Source organism: Artemia franciscana, chromosome 1 (assembly GCF_032884065.1).
Source record: "Artemia franciscana chromosome 1, ASM3288406v1, whole genome shotgun sequence".
NCBI classification, from domain to species: Eukaryota; Metazoa; Arthropoda; class Branchiopoda; order Anostraca; family Artemiidae; genus Artemia; species Artemia franciscana.
Window position 1 is genome coordinate 15,766,476 of NC_088863.1, and position 15,208 is coordinate 15,781,683.

At 34.1% G+C, this 15,208-nt stretch overlaps 1 protein-coding gene across 1 annotated transcript in view; it reads right to left on the minus strand.

Moving 5' to 3' along the window:
- Positions 1-15,208, minus strand: part of LOC136026266 (probable citrate synthase 2, mitochondrial) — an 86,663-nt gene that overhangs the window by 31,967 nt on the left and 39,488 nt on the right. Inside the window, exon 7 of the mRNA XM_065702657.1 lies at positions 7,450-7,653. Within this exon, the coding sequence (XP_065558729.1) occupies positions 7,450-7,653 (204 nt within the window). The remainder of the gene's footprint in view (positions 1-7,449; positions 7,654-15,208) is intronic.

The window sequence follows — 15,208 nt, forward strand, 5'->3', positions numbered from 1 at the left end:
TGATCCCGTTTGACTCATACAAAATCAGCTAGAATTTTCAATTTTTAATCAAATAAGCTACCTTTGAAGTTTATACCACAAACCATTACATAAATCCTTATACACCCCCTGGGCATAACTTAAAACACTTGCCCCCGAGCTCTGGTGGTGCATGTCGACCCTGGAGTTTTCTTATTTAGTGTTGGCTATCTCAAAATCTTTAACGGATGGGTTTGGGGAAGAAGGGTTTGTTTCTTTCAAAGTGAACTAGACCTTTCAATTTCCAATCAAATGAGCTCTCTCTGAAGTTTATATGAGCATCCCTTCCATAAGAACCAAATGTGCCCCCAGGGTACAACTTACAACGCCTGCCTTCGGACCCCGTGTGGTTGTGTCGACACCGGAGTTTTTGTTATCTGAACTTTGAGCTGTTTTTAACAAAATGACTATCTCAAAATTTTTATCGAATGCATTTGGGGAAAAAAGGGCGTAAGGGGGCTAGTTGTCTTCCGATCTTTTTTGACTGTTAAGAAGGGCACTAGAACTTCAAATTTCCAATCAAATGAGCCCCCCCCCCCCCCGAAGGTTATACGAACAACCATTCCATATGATTGGCCTCTGGAGAAAAAATAATAACTAATAAAACATTGGAGCTAATAAAACGTAAAACGTATAAAACTTGGATAATAAAAACGTATGGCCTTTACTATAGCCAACGCTATAGTGTTGCCTCTGATATTGCTCTTAGAGGAGTGGTCTGATTCAACCGATCAACCCTGATGGTAAGGGTTAATATCTGTGTTACTGGAAAAAAGAATAGAAATATATACTAGCTATTCGTCAAATGATGATTCTTTGTCACTTTAGTTAGTAAGTAAGTACTTTTATTACCCGAAAACTCACTGGAATTACATCGGAGTACGAATGGAAGAAGAAAAGAAAATCACAATGCGAACATAACCATAAGTATATACACACTAGTTTCGATTCCCTCGAGATCAACATAGATCTAAAACAAAGAAATGTTGAAAATAAGCTATAATTAACATATTCTTACCAACTAAAATGAGGTATTCTCGAAAATTCGTATCTATTTCTTTTCAATTACTTTTGTCCCTGATTTTTTGTTCAGTTTATTTATTGCAATATAATCTTCCGACTCAAAATACATGGTCCGATTCAAAACAAATGGCTGTTTTTTGGTTTCGTATTTTTTCTATAACTTAATTAACTAAGGTTTTTCCCAAGAAATAAGAAGCATAGAAACAACCATAAAAACGTAATAGAAAATAGCGCAACAACTATTATTTTCCGGCTATCGCTCTTTTGGGAGCGTTCTAACTCTACTGTCATTCCTGTTAGCGACAGTAATATACTTTTTCTACAGGAAAAAACGACAAAAAATATACTATTCCTTCAGAGAATAGGGGTCGCTTAACTTGCAATTTCCTTTAGATATATAAATATCTAAAAAGAAAAAAAAAGCGGAAAATTAATATGGAACAACTGACATTTTTACATTTCAAGGATTTTACTTCTACGAACATTTTTCCGTTTTTACTATTATGCTAGAAAGGGTCAATAGAATTTTTCGACCCTAAATAATAAAAAATTAGGAATTCTGCAAGCTTTTTTGTCAAACTTTTTTTTCACGCCCTTAACCCCGGCTCAAATATGTCCTAAACCTATAATCGACGCATGTAAGGTATATTGATTTCTATATATGAGTAATAAAATTAATACACAGTGTCCCAATCCCTACAAAACATTTTGTGTCTATTCCGTGCGGTAAAGCATAAGCGTGTATAAATTTCGACCAATAGATTGTTACTGACTGACACAGTACAGTCCACCGATGTCAACATCGAATCATGGTTGCATTTATGGTTGATCCAAAGCCTCAAGGTGTAAGTATGTCATTTGCAAACGTGTATGGGCGTATCGACTAAACATGAATACTGTCTGGCGAATTTACTTTAAGACGCGTATTAATTTTTAATAAATATATTTGGACTTTAAATTAAATAAAAGCAGCCTACTAGATGTTAGTTGTTTAGACGTTTCAGTGTTCTACAAAAATAAGTTTAAAATTTCAAAATAAGTTTTTTCTGCTACTATTCTCACCACTTGCTAGTCGATCTAGTAGACTTCATCAATTTTTAATTAGGCTAGCATCCATGGATAATAAATCCTCAAGAAACAACATTTGTATTCATTTATAAGTGAAAACATATGCTTTTAGGTAATGGTAAGAGTAAACAGCCGCCTTTGAAAGAATCGAAACTTTAGCATTTATTTTAACAAGATATTGCTAACTAACGATTCTTTTAAGATTAGGTCTTCTTTACAAACTTGCATTAGCTCATTTTTAATAAAGCTCGGGGTAATCGGTATCATTATCATCGTCTATTTCTCTATTGTAGGCTACTTAATCAAAATTCAGCAAGCGTGTTGCTCTTACAGGATCAAAGTGGATTAAAACCCTTTTATTCAAAAAGTGGTATTTGACACTTCGTAATTAAGCATCACTCCTAAAATTATCCCTAAGCAATCCCCCGGGAAGACCTCCAGCGTGTTCTTCCTGTCTAAACATTTAAGAAGATGGGTCTTTTTTTCCTAGAAGACAATTATAATTAAGCAGTGTTATATAACAAGAGGCTTCTTAAGAGATAATCTGGAATGTCTACACATTTTCTAGCCTAATGTGAAGATTGAACAAAGTCTGGAAAATAAGCCGACATGAGATAAAATACTTCTTTTCTTAGCTATTTCTAGGCTTACGCTAAGTAGATTAGGAACCTCTCACAGATTTTCCAGGATTGACAACAATAGTCCCATTAACAAAAGTTAGGAAGACTAGCCAAAGGGAATAGATCCGACCAAAGACACAGCAAACCATTATTTGGAAGCTATTTTTTCCTGGTATTTATGCCGGAATAGAAAAGGAATACTTACCAGAGATTTCTTTTTCTCCGACGCAATCTCATTACGTTTAGGGGCCCAGAGAAACACTTGACTTACCAATTTACTTTTCTGTTTTAATCTTATTTGATGAGTTCTAATAAATCTATTACAGCAGCGCGTATCTTAGCTAATAGGTTCTCAGGGTCTCTCTATGAGCCTATCACGTTTATGGGCCCCTGAGAAGCAATTGACTTCCCAATTTGCTTTTACTTTTTAGTCTCATTTGATGTCAGTTACTTACAAATCTCTTTAATCTGTTACAGTACCGCAGACATTAAGAAACAGGTTCTCAGGGCATCTCAAGTTTAAGAGCCCCCTGAAAAACACTTGACTTTCCAATTTAGTTATGCCCTTTAATATTATTTGAGATTGGTTATTTCTGAGTCTCCTAAACTTGAAAGATTAATACATATCTTAAGTGACAAGTTCTCACAATTTTCAGCTCAATACCTCCCTTTTAGACAAAGATTACGTATACCCCCCGTGTAAGCTCAAGCTTTCTAAGAGTTGAACGAAGCAAAATATACATATTGTCCGCAGCCAAGTAAGGAACAAAGTTTAGTCCATAGTAACCAAAATCTAAAATGTATTTTGAAAGAAAAATCCTTTAAGATATATTCATGCTTATTAAGGGTCTCCAATGCCTCTTAGGAGGATTTCATACCACCCAAAAAGGGAGCAAATACATAAAAAACGATCCTTCTAGATGTCAATTGAAAACAAGTATTGTCTAGAGCTGTGTTTCTTGCTATATTGGCACCCCAAACACAAGCAATTTCAATTGTGGAGGATATAATATAGAACTGTTTGGTCTAAATGCTTTAAATATAATCAAATGGCATGGTAATGGTAATGCTATCTCTTTATGGTAATGGTATAGTATGGTAATGGTAATGCAATGGTAATCAATGGCATGGTAATGCTTTACATGGTAGCGATTTATTCCTGACATTCGATGGCCTTATCTACAAGTTAATTCAATAATCCTTACCTATAAGAAAGTGTTTATGGCAGTTGTGAAGTTGTAAAAGAATACTCCTTTTTTTAAATTTCCAAACAGAAAGGAGTGACTTCTATCAAACTTTTAGGGAACGTATTTTTTAATTCCCTATTTTGTATTTTTTTTGAAAGCAGAAAAATATGCTCATATCTTTCTTTATCGCATCGTATCGGTCTTGTTTGTATCGGTCCTGATTTGCTCGTATCGTATCGGTCCTGTTTCTTCTACTATTAGCGTCTTTTTAAGTTTCACAACAGAACAGGTATATTGTACCTTTTTCATCAATTTGGTGCCTGTTTTAATTTTAAAATTACACACACCGTTTAGAAAAAGAAAAAGGATTGGCTCTAACTTAGAACCTATTGGATTTGCAGTTTTTACTTATTCTCCTCTATCTTTCAAATGTAGTAATTCATAAAAGGGAAGGCATAATGTTTAGAATCCTCAATTTACACAAAAGTAAGAGTAGAAAAAATCTAGATTTATCAATTCATCCAAAAAGTTATATTCATGTATTAAAAAAAGGGGGAGCAGGAATACTACAACATTTTAGCTTTCACTATTCAAATTTAGTTTTTCATGTATCCGAGCGACATATAGTGCTTTCCCATTCCTTCCAGTTTATTAGTCCATATTCAAGTTCAAATGAGCGGAAAAATCAGGCAAGCGTAAAAAAAAAAAAAATCAAGACATGCATTATTTAAGAATCAGTTAAATATAGGTTTTAACCAGGAAGCTAAATCATTAATTGGATGGGAATTAACCCTTGTCTCCTAGTTGCACGTAAAGAGAGAAAAAAAAATAAATAAAAGAATAAAAGTCTATGTTGGACGTAGTTGGTGATTTCAGTGAAATCTAGTCTAATAAGCTGGATACAAGTCGCCGCTTATTCCAGTGCGCTAAAAGTTTATGTTTTTTGTGCAAGTTATTGGTATGTTATTCTTTTGTAGTCCTACGAATTTTAATATTTTAAGGTAAAACAAGACATTTTGTTATTATTCGATAGCTAGAATTTAGCTAGATCCATCTATCAAATTACAGTTTGAAATTGATTTTTTTTCCTCTTTATTTAGATTAAAAACGTTAAAAATAAGCAAAAAAAGCGAAAAAAGAAAATTTTAATCAGATTTAAGCAAATTTAAACCCTTCTAGTAATGTAATAATTCTGGTTCGACTAATGAATACATCTTGAACTAGTGAATCAAACTAAATAAATATTTCGTCCTTTTGGTGCAAGTCAAAGCTGTCAGTTTGTCCCAAAATCACACATTTCACAGGGTACGAACATTTTAAGAAAGTTCATATAAAAAGAGGTAAAGAATACGGCACTGGACTTTATAGTCCCTACCGGGGATAATGATTTCTATTTCCTGGCTCTTAAGTCACAAAGTTCAATGGGGAGGGAAACCCATCCTGTGCCCTTTCCTGTTTCACACGCCCTTCCTGTTTACCTCTCCCGGATTTCTCAAGGTACCCATTTCAAGCTGGGGCGCTTGCTCAGGATAAACTTACTCACAACTACTGACCCTTGTTCCAAACCAAATAGCTAACGATACCACAACTCAAACCTAATCCCGAAGTACATGGGATTACAATTCAGAGGTGTGATCACAAGTAAGAGAGTACACATGGGAACAATAAACTGGCCTTATCAAAGAAAAGACGGAGTTGCAAAACAGGAGGCTAAAATAAGAAAATTCGCTTGGCAAAGCGATCAAGCAGCATATTCAGTGAGGGTGGATGACCTTGGAAAAACTATGGTAAGGACATGCATAAATCTCTTCACTTTATTTGATTCAACATCTTGACTAAAAAAATGTTAAAAAGAATTTTTAGTTCAAAAGATGAAGTAAAATTCACCTCTATTGAACAAATATGGTTGTTTTTATTAAAATATGTTCCCCTTCCCTCTATTAGATTTAAACTCACTATTGGAGTGAAAATTTTAAATATAGTTAGTTATATTATTCGGCTTACCCCCTCCCCGCGGCTATAATACATCAAAAGGAAAATAATTACCCCGATAATTTCCACTATATGAAAAATGACAGCATATAAAGGCATGGTTGTACATTTGAAAGAAGACCAGGTTTCAGGTGACAAAAAAAAATAAATACAAAAAAAAATACAAATTCACCTACCCTAATCATTTCGCCCTCCTTAGATTTTGAATCCTTGTTTTGCTTCAAATAACAAATAAAAAAACATCCTTTTATCCTACTAAACTTTACACCGAAAGATATAGAGGAACTTTTTTCCAATTTAAATGTTAATCAATAATTAAAACTTCTAAAAAATTAACATTCATTCTCCCTTATCCTCTTTTCTTCTTTTTCTATCTCTTTTTCATAGTGTATAGCTTAATTTACTAGTTTTTGGACATTTTACTTGCGTAACCTATATTTTACTAAACTATATACTCTGAACTTATTTTCGACAAGTGGAAATGACATCATTTTCATTCATTCCTGAAAAAGACTTAGGCCATCTGTGCCTCTCCACTCAGACTATCTGTCTTGGCTTTTTCTCCAATCAGCCATGGATTGATGGCAACTTGATTTTAATTCAAAATTCAACGGACTCGGCTGATTTTCAGAGTTCTCTCTTTAGAGTTCATTTCAACCTTCCCTCGCGGTACTTGTCTCCCATTGGTCTTACTTTCGTTTTTAGACTTAGATGGAGTTTCTAGATAAATCTAAAATTGAATTCATTAAAAAAAAAAAATACTTATTTTACTAGCACGATTGAATATTTATTTGTCTTAACTGGTGTTGTAGGCTAGCATCCATTGATTGAACATATTTTGTCTTTGGACATTTTCGTTAAAAAAAAATGATTTGTGCGCAAAAAAAAAAACGATTTGTGCGTGAACCAATTTCTAGTTCAATTTCACTTACCGTAGAAGCTTACCGACTGTAGGCTAACAACTTTTTGTGCCAGAGATCCCAAAATAGAATATTCCTCTTTTGTAACGTTAGTATTAAGTGTATAATTCTAATTCTGATACAAAAAAAAATGTGCTTCAACCAGTTATTTTTTCTCATAAAATCGAGTAAATTTTTGAATATACGTACGCAGAAATAATATATATTGTTAATGCGCACGTTATAACCACTTTTGCCGTTATAGTTTGTAAAAATACAATGAATCTCGTGGGTTGCAAAAAGATTCAAGACGGCCACATCCGCCCACTGACCGCAGATTATCTGCAAATGATTTAAACCCTAGATAAGTTATTTTTCCGAAAATACTTGTTGAAAAAAGAAAAACACTTTCATTTCCAACGTAATACGTTTTTATTTGATAAGTAAAAATATTTTTTTTTCTATATTTCCAACATTTTTTCTTTTTTTTTAGAAATAACTAGAAACAAATACCTGCTCAAAATGGCTTAAATCATGGCTCTTATTTTCCAATTCTTGCTATAGACGAAAGACTTGCATTGGACAAGCAAATACAACTCTTAGAACTAAATTTTGATAGTAAAAAATATCGCAGTTTCTTACCTTAAACATTTTGTCATCAGGCAAGTGTTTCAATGCAAATTCTCTCTGGCAGGTATATCTTGGGTCCGTTTTCCTCAATACAGCATGACCATAGCCTGGAACTACTTGACCAGATGCGAGAGTTTTCTTGACGAATTCTTCGACTTTTGTGCGACTGAAGTCTTCATTTAAAGCTATCTTCATCTTATTCAAGAAAACAAGTACCTATAAAATAGATCATGATAACATAAAAAATTGGCAACACTGTTTGGATAGTTGTGTCGTTATTCTGCTGTATGTCATTGAAATGGCAAATCATGCAAATTCTCTAACCGTTCCCCGTGTCGGTATGGCGCCATACCAATTTACTTGACCAAATTCAATAGTACCTCTTTGTGACTAAATATGTCATTGCAACAAAATATATACGAAAGAGAATAGATAAAAACCATGAATCTATAAAACATTTTTAGTTACAAAGAAACAATATACTAAGAAAATTTGTGGAAGATGATTATGGGTAGAGTACTCAAGGGTAAGGCCATATCCAGGGGGGGGGGGTACTGTGTTTGACCCTCCACCCCGAAATTTTTGGCTGACTCGTCAAAACCTAACAAAAATGCATATAAACAAATTGTTGATGCGTTTCCTAATGTTTTGTTTGTGTAGCACCCCCCCAAAGAAAATAATTACCCCCGAACAAAAATCCTGGATATACCCATGCACAAGGGGTCAAATACTTATACACAAACACATTTTGGACTATAATTTTTTAATTTCTCCTCGTGCAGCTATAAGGTCATAGTAATTTAATTGGCCAAATCCTACAGCCGGGTTTAGGTGGGCCATAAAATTGTAGACGAGATGGCAGCAAACTATTTACAGAAGAAGAAGACATAAACATAATAAATCTGCAACACACTTTTACTGAAGAAAGAGAATAATTTCGAAAGTCCGTTTTTATCGATCCTTCGTCGATCATTTTCGTTTGTATAGGAGCTTGAGCTAAGAAAAAAGGTTTCTATGTTGATTGTACGTCCCTCGTGACAACTATTGACATTTTTCATTAGCACCATCACTCTGGAAGAACTGCCAAGGGAATTCGTTTAAAGTGTAAGAAATTCAATTACAAGAAATAACAACACGGCTGTGTAAGGGCTTGGTTGAAACTGTTCAAAGCATCTAACTAGTGGAAATGCGATAAACCAAACTGTTGCAAAAGAGTGCTCTTGCGTCATTCTAGTAAAGCAAAGTTAGGGCTATTGCGAAGTGAATTCTTAGTAATATTTCTAGTTAGAAAAACAGAGCAAGTATCTTTAAACAAACAAATAGAAAACAGGAAAATCATAAGGGCTTTCACACATCGTACATAATTTCCTATGCTAAGTAGGTAAGTTATATTACGTGTAACTTTTCACACTTAAACAGGTCCGTTCTCTCTAGACAAACGTAAAAATCCATAAGCCACTCTAATCATTGTCTGAAATCATCCCAATCGTCATAAACGAACTATCCAAAAATTAAAAATGAGGAACAGAGCTGGAGACACGAGCTGTGATCAAGCGTGAAAGGCTTTCTAGAAAAAATATAATTTATTTTAAAAGTTTATCATTTGCTCACCCAGAAAACCCATTTTGCTGCTACATCGACTTTTCCAAGTTGCAAAATAATTTTACATAACGTGAAATTCAAAGTAGAACTAGAATTGACTTAACACAGCCTACGTTAGGGACAAACTTTGCTCCGTCAAGTTACATAACGTAGCATAAAGTCTTAAGTTAGGCTGCATTGAAAAGTTTTATGGCGTAGTGGGAAAGAGCCATTACAGGAAAACCTATGTAGCGATTCAATTAGAACTGAATGGGAACTATTAAAATAATATACAATAGAAGAACACTGAATATTCTGGCAGATTATTCAAAAACAGTGGCTTGTCGTCAAGATAAATTCAAAATTTATCGTCTTTCCTTCAAAAAGTAGCCTTCTGCTCCTACGCGCAAAATGGATAAACGAAATTCACAGATTTCAACCCCTTACACGAAATATCATCTACTGTTCAACATAAGCGAATCGGAAGCCATGGCAGCAAAATTCATGGTGCCTTCGCAGCTGAGGTTTCGTTTTACTACATTCAAATTACCTCATTTGCGTGATTTATGTTTTAGTCGAATTTTTCTAATTATTATGAAGTGCCACTGTGAAGGGAAGAAAGCTAGTGGTACGATGGGGAATTATAATTCACAAATGCTCCGAGTCAGTTTAAATCGAGCTAACCTATACGCTTGCTATTTAACGTAGAAGGGATATAAAAGAAAATCACAGAGAATGTCCTAATTCTGACTAGGATGCAATGGGGCAAGGGCTAATAAAATTTTCTAACAGAATGTAAAGCTAATGAAGCAAGAGAGTATATCTGGAAATAACTTTTCCATTGTAAGATGATACAATTTTAGGTGCTATTAACATCCTTAATGAAAATATAATGGACGAACGTTACGAAATAAAAAGATAGAATAAAGCTATTGATGGATAATGCAAGAACAAGCAGACCAAACGACTAACAAGACTATTTGGACTAGAAAAGAAAAATAAATTTGGTGAACGCATATACCAGCGTTGTTTGTTGTCTAAAATAATTTGTTATGTCTACAGCATTACTCTAAAAATTTTCCCGGGCATAAAATCATGCCTCTGACAATTTTTGGTCGTCGGATTTCTTTTGCATTAAGTCCAAATTAACTACAATACCCAACGACATCACTTAGAAATTATTTTGAGCAAACTATGATCAAAACATGCTATCTTATAAGAGCAAAAAGTTTCATGTTCACGAATTATGTCACGTGGCGGTTCTGGCCTCTCTTATGCCCGGGGCAAAATCTTGATTACCCCCCCTCCCACCTGTCTCCCGATAATTTTCGGGCCAGATTTTAACAAAATTTGAATACAAAGTAAAAAAAAATCATGAAAAATAACAAAATTCGGTCTACTTACTTTTATTTTCAAGGAATGGTGATGAAGACATGAGAAGTTTTGGATTCAATTTTCTCATACATATGCCAACTACGTCCTATACTTTACTTTATTCAAAATAAAATTCGAAATTTTAGAAAAAATGATAATATCCATTAAATTATTCATTTGAAATTTTGTGCCAAAAAAACTCTTCAGCCGAGACAAGTGCCCCCTCTGGACCCCCACCCCTCTAAAACTACTTCTTATTGTGTCGAGTCGCATCGTAGTTAAAACTTGTAAATAAAATCAAAATTAAGCACGACTACAGCGCCAATAATGCACCCCGTAAATAACTTATTGCGCTGGCCAATCTTCAACTTTGAAGCATAAACTTTGACCAGTCAGAGTGAAAACTTAAAATATATGTGCCCAGTGCAGGTTTAACTTTCCGCTCTCTAGCGGTTTTAATACATCAATGAAAGGTGAAAATTTAACTGTCACTCCATAGTTAAAGTTTAATTCTATCTATCTATCGAAATAAAAGTCAGAAAATTTGTTGAAAATCATTGGAGGACAATTTTCGTTTCTATCTAGGCAGTTTTAGAACCTTCTCTAAGAAAATGCCAAAGTGACATAATAATTCTGGATCGAAGAATGGATAAATCTGAGACTAACAAGTCCAGTGCAAAGTCTCTTGTCCTTTAAATGCAAATTGTGGCTCGCTTCGACTTGTCGCAACGACCTTTAAGCTTTTTTATGTATTATGACTCTGATTAAATAACAAATACATAGTATTAATTGACAATATGTGTTGGCAACTAGCATAGTTGGTAATAAATTACCCCTAATATAGGCTTTTCATACCACACTTGACCGTTTAAATTTTACGTAGTTCTATGAATCAAATGTAACTCTAAAATCAAGGGAAAACCATAAATCTTGACTTTTTATCAACAGTTATTAGTTTAGCGAGGCCCTAGCATTATCATTTAAAATAAGAACCATCATGAGTACGTTATCCATTAAAATGACTATAAGTGATGTTTTAGCTTTATGTACCTCGTCTATATGTGTCACGAGACTGCTTTTTACACTAGACGGTAAGCATTAGACTATTGTTTTGTAGTATTACTTACCAAAGATCTTGTATTACGACAGGCATAAAAGAGAAGAAAAGCCGTAGCGCATATCCCACTGTAACGCCTGTATAACTTTGTTATTGTCCCCACCATTCCAAAAAAACAAATTTAAGTCATCTTACCCCTCCCACCACCACGAAACAATTCTGAAAATACATATTGAATCTCACAGCCGTGAGACAAAACAAGTTAGACTTCGCAAAATATAAAATCTTCAAATTTTAATGAAAACAACCTCATGAAATGTCTATAGCAAATAACCTCGCTTGAGTTCATGCATAAAAAAGGAAAAAAAAAACTTTACTCTGTTGATTATCGAGAACATACTGCAGCTCCAGGTTGGATTATTGTCAGGACGTACTTAGACCCTTTCCCCAAGTCCTAAATTTTCTTGATTTTCTGGGCACTTCTTATTCAAATTGTAAAAAAAGTTTTTTTATTGAGTCCTCCCATTTTTTGTATTATCCCCCCCCACAAAAAAAAAATCCTATGTTCATGCCTAATAATTGTATCTTTTGAGATATTCCAGCTATTTGTTGTACAAATTATTCCATTGTGTTCACATTATAATTGCCTGTGGAGTTACCGACCTTACCAATGATATAAAGAAAGATTTCTCATAAAAACTGTTCCCACAGTCAGCCAACACAGGCAGTTCTTCACCTTCATACTTTAGTTCCGTTAATTTAGTTTTCTTTTGGTTTTCTTCCTCTGTTTCTACGAAGTAGGACTCTTTACCATTCTATTGCACCTGTTCAATTCACAGACATTAATGAAAGAAAATAAAAATCATACATCTCGTTTCTTAGGAACGTTATCATAACCAGAAGTGTTCAATCAAAACAATAAGGCATATACCAAAATGGGGACGAAAATTAGCCGATTGACAACAAATCCAAAATTTGAAAAAATATATGCGAGCATACAAATGAACCCACTGCAGTATAGACAAAAAATGGGTAAAAGGGAGTTATGCTGATTCGGATATTGAAAGCCTTGCTCTTACTGTTCAGCAACTTAAGTTGACAGTTACATAATTTGGTACTTTTGTCTTATAGCCACCACAATCAAAATCTTGTATCGCGAACAAGATACAAAAACGGGTTTACATGGTCTTTATACCAGACAATATTAGCTTCGGCTCAGTGGGAAACTACATTGTAGCTATAGTTTAATTAAATATTTAGTTGGTATTTAGGTTAGGTTACTTTAGGTAAGTATTTAATATAGTGCGGTCTGGAAAGCCCCCCTTCCATAATTCTTTGCAGTTTTCATAATTTTGATGATAAAGTATTACATTTTCATCATATTTTGTTTTATTTCATTAGCATTAACCAAACTTCACTTCTCGACAGAACTTGACTGTGGTGGCTACAAGACACAAGTACTAACAGTTTTATTTTTAGATCATGAACCGCAACATTTCAATAAAAAAAAACACACTGGCTTCGCATTTCTTAGCAAAACAGAGTAAAAGGTCATACATTTTGCTATTTTTCTGAGCTTTTTTTGGAGAAAGCCCATTTTTTGACCCAACACTAGGCTCCCTTAATTAATCTTTCCTATTTGCTCTTTCTTTTCTTTTTCTTTTCTTTATTTATTCGAAATGGTCATAACATGTGTCAATACTTCTCTGTTCTAGTTTCAACGGGCAACAAGTCCTGACGTTAGGACACTAGATAAAACAAATTTTACTTAACACATAGGAGCATCCACAATTGTACCTAATTCTATAACATCTGAATGTATTCGCCAAGTTTCATAGAATTTTATTATTTCCAAATTTCACTATAATTCTCACGAACAATATAGGCTTTCCAGCTGGATCAGATTTCCATATCAAAGTTCATCAGCTAAGCGTTCTACTTGAAAATTTTATTAAATATTTTTCCATCGTCGGGTGGAGACAAGAGATCTTTTGTAATTCCCTCCTTGTATTCATTTCACATTCAAAGGCGATCAAAGAAATAAGTTCAGTTCAAATACTTTTAAAGCCCTTGTGAAATGGACTTTCCCTTCTGCTTATACCTCCTTTCCCTCAAACATATTTAATTAGGGAAATTTGGAGAATGCTAACGAAGAAATTTTCAAATTAAAAGTCACCAAGGGACCTGACTAAAGTTCCGACAAGAAGGAAACATTATTTCCTCCTAGTTTGGAATTACTTCCTCAAGTTCAGAAGGATATATGGGAATTTTAAATGAAACTAAAACTGCAACTAAGGACAATCCTACGAGGTTATCCTCTATAAGGTTCTAACTCATTCGGCACCAGAATTAGTTTTTCCACTTTTACTGTTTTCAAACTCAAATATATAAAATAAAAATTAATCTTCGATATTGTTTCAACCCGATGATCGGTGTATTATAAAAAAAAAGTAGCATTGTGTCTTTTTTTCCTCACTTTTTTTCAATCCTTTTTTTTGCAGATTCAATAAATTTCCAAACCAGAGAAAAGATTCATTAAAAATATTGCCAAGAACATTTAAAATTTATACCAACAGGAGAAAAGCTTTATAAAAAAAAATTTTTAATAGTTTTCAAACTTAAACATCAGTAACATGCGAACATATTTTTTTTCGTAAATTGCATCTTTTTAATGATGCTCAGGGAATGACAGTTGAATCATTCGGGTAGTGTTGGAGAAGGAAAAGGGGACTGAAATTTATTGGGATGGAGTGGGGCAGGGCGAAGTTTTTCTTCCGACCATCCAAACGTTTCCTTACTACTAGACGCTATGGGAATCTATTGAAGGTTAAGTAGCGAGGTACTTCAAAAACCGCAATATGAACCAAGATTATCAAAATAAGGTACTCATAATTTCTTAGGAATAATTTTGAGGATATAGTTTAAACCTGAAGCAGGTGGTAGGGGGGAGCTAAAGTCAATTTCGAATTTTGAATTGGAGAAGGGGCGGATGTTATCCGAAAGAAACTGTTTGTCCAGGTTATCAAAACGGGATATCTTCAACACCTTAAAAACGACATGAGGGGTTGAGCTGAAACATTTGGAGAGTTGGGGAGAGGGGTTAGGGTACTTCAAATTTGTGTTCAGAGTGAGGGATGAGTGAGCCAACAAATGTTTGTTTCTGATCCATCTAAAAGTTTTAAGTGAAACTTAAATTTATTCATGGTGCAGAGGCGAAGGGAATAGAAAGACCGTAAATGCACCCAGGATATCAAAATAGCGCATCAACAATATCTCGAGAATGCCTGGAGGATCGAATTGAAACCCAAAGGGAGTGTTTAGAGAGGGCGAGGGGAATAGAAATATTAAATTTAGGGAAAGGAATAAGTGTTCCGAAACATTTTTTGTCTCCTAAATATTGATTCAATAAAAATGAGCAAATATTTTTTTTCTTAAAACCTTGAAACTTATATGATTTTGGGTCAAGAAGATACCCACCCACATAAGACACTTAAAATATATTTGTTCACCAAAAGAATAAAGACTAAAAAGACTCGAAATACACAAAACAGGGCCTTAAATTTTGTGTTTTCAATCGGCTTAAGAACTACATTCATAAGTTTCTGGGCCAGGCAAACCACTACGTCAAAAAAAAATTGAAACTAATTTTTGCTCAATAAAATAAGATTACATTGGTGCACGTAATTCCAAAATGGACCAAACATTATTTTCCTTAGTGGCTTGAAGCTTTCGGGGTAAATAAGTTGGGCCAAGGGGACC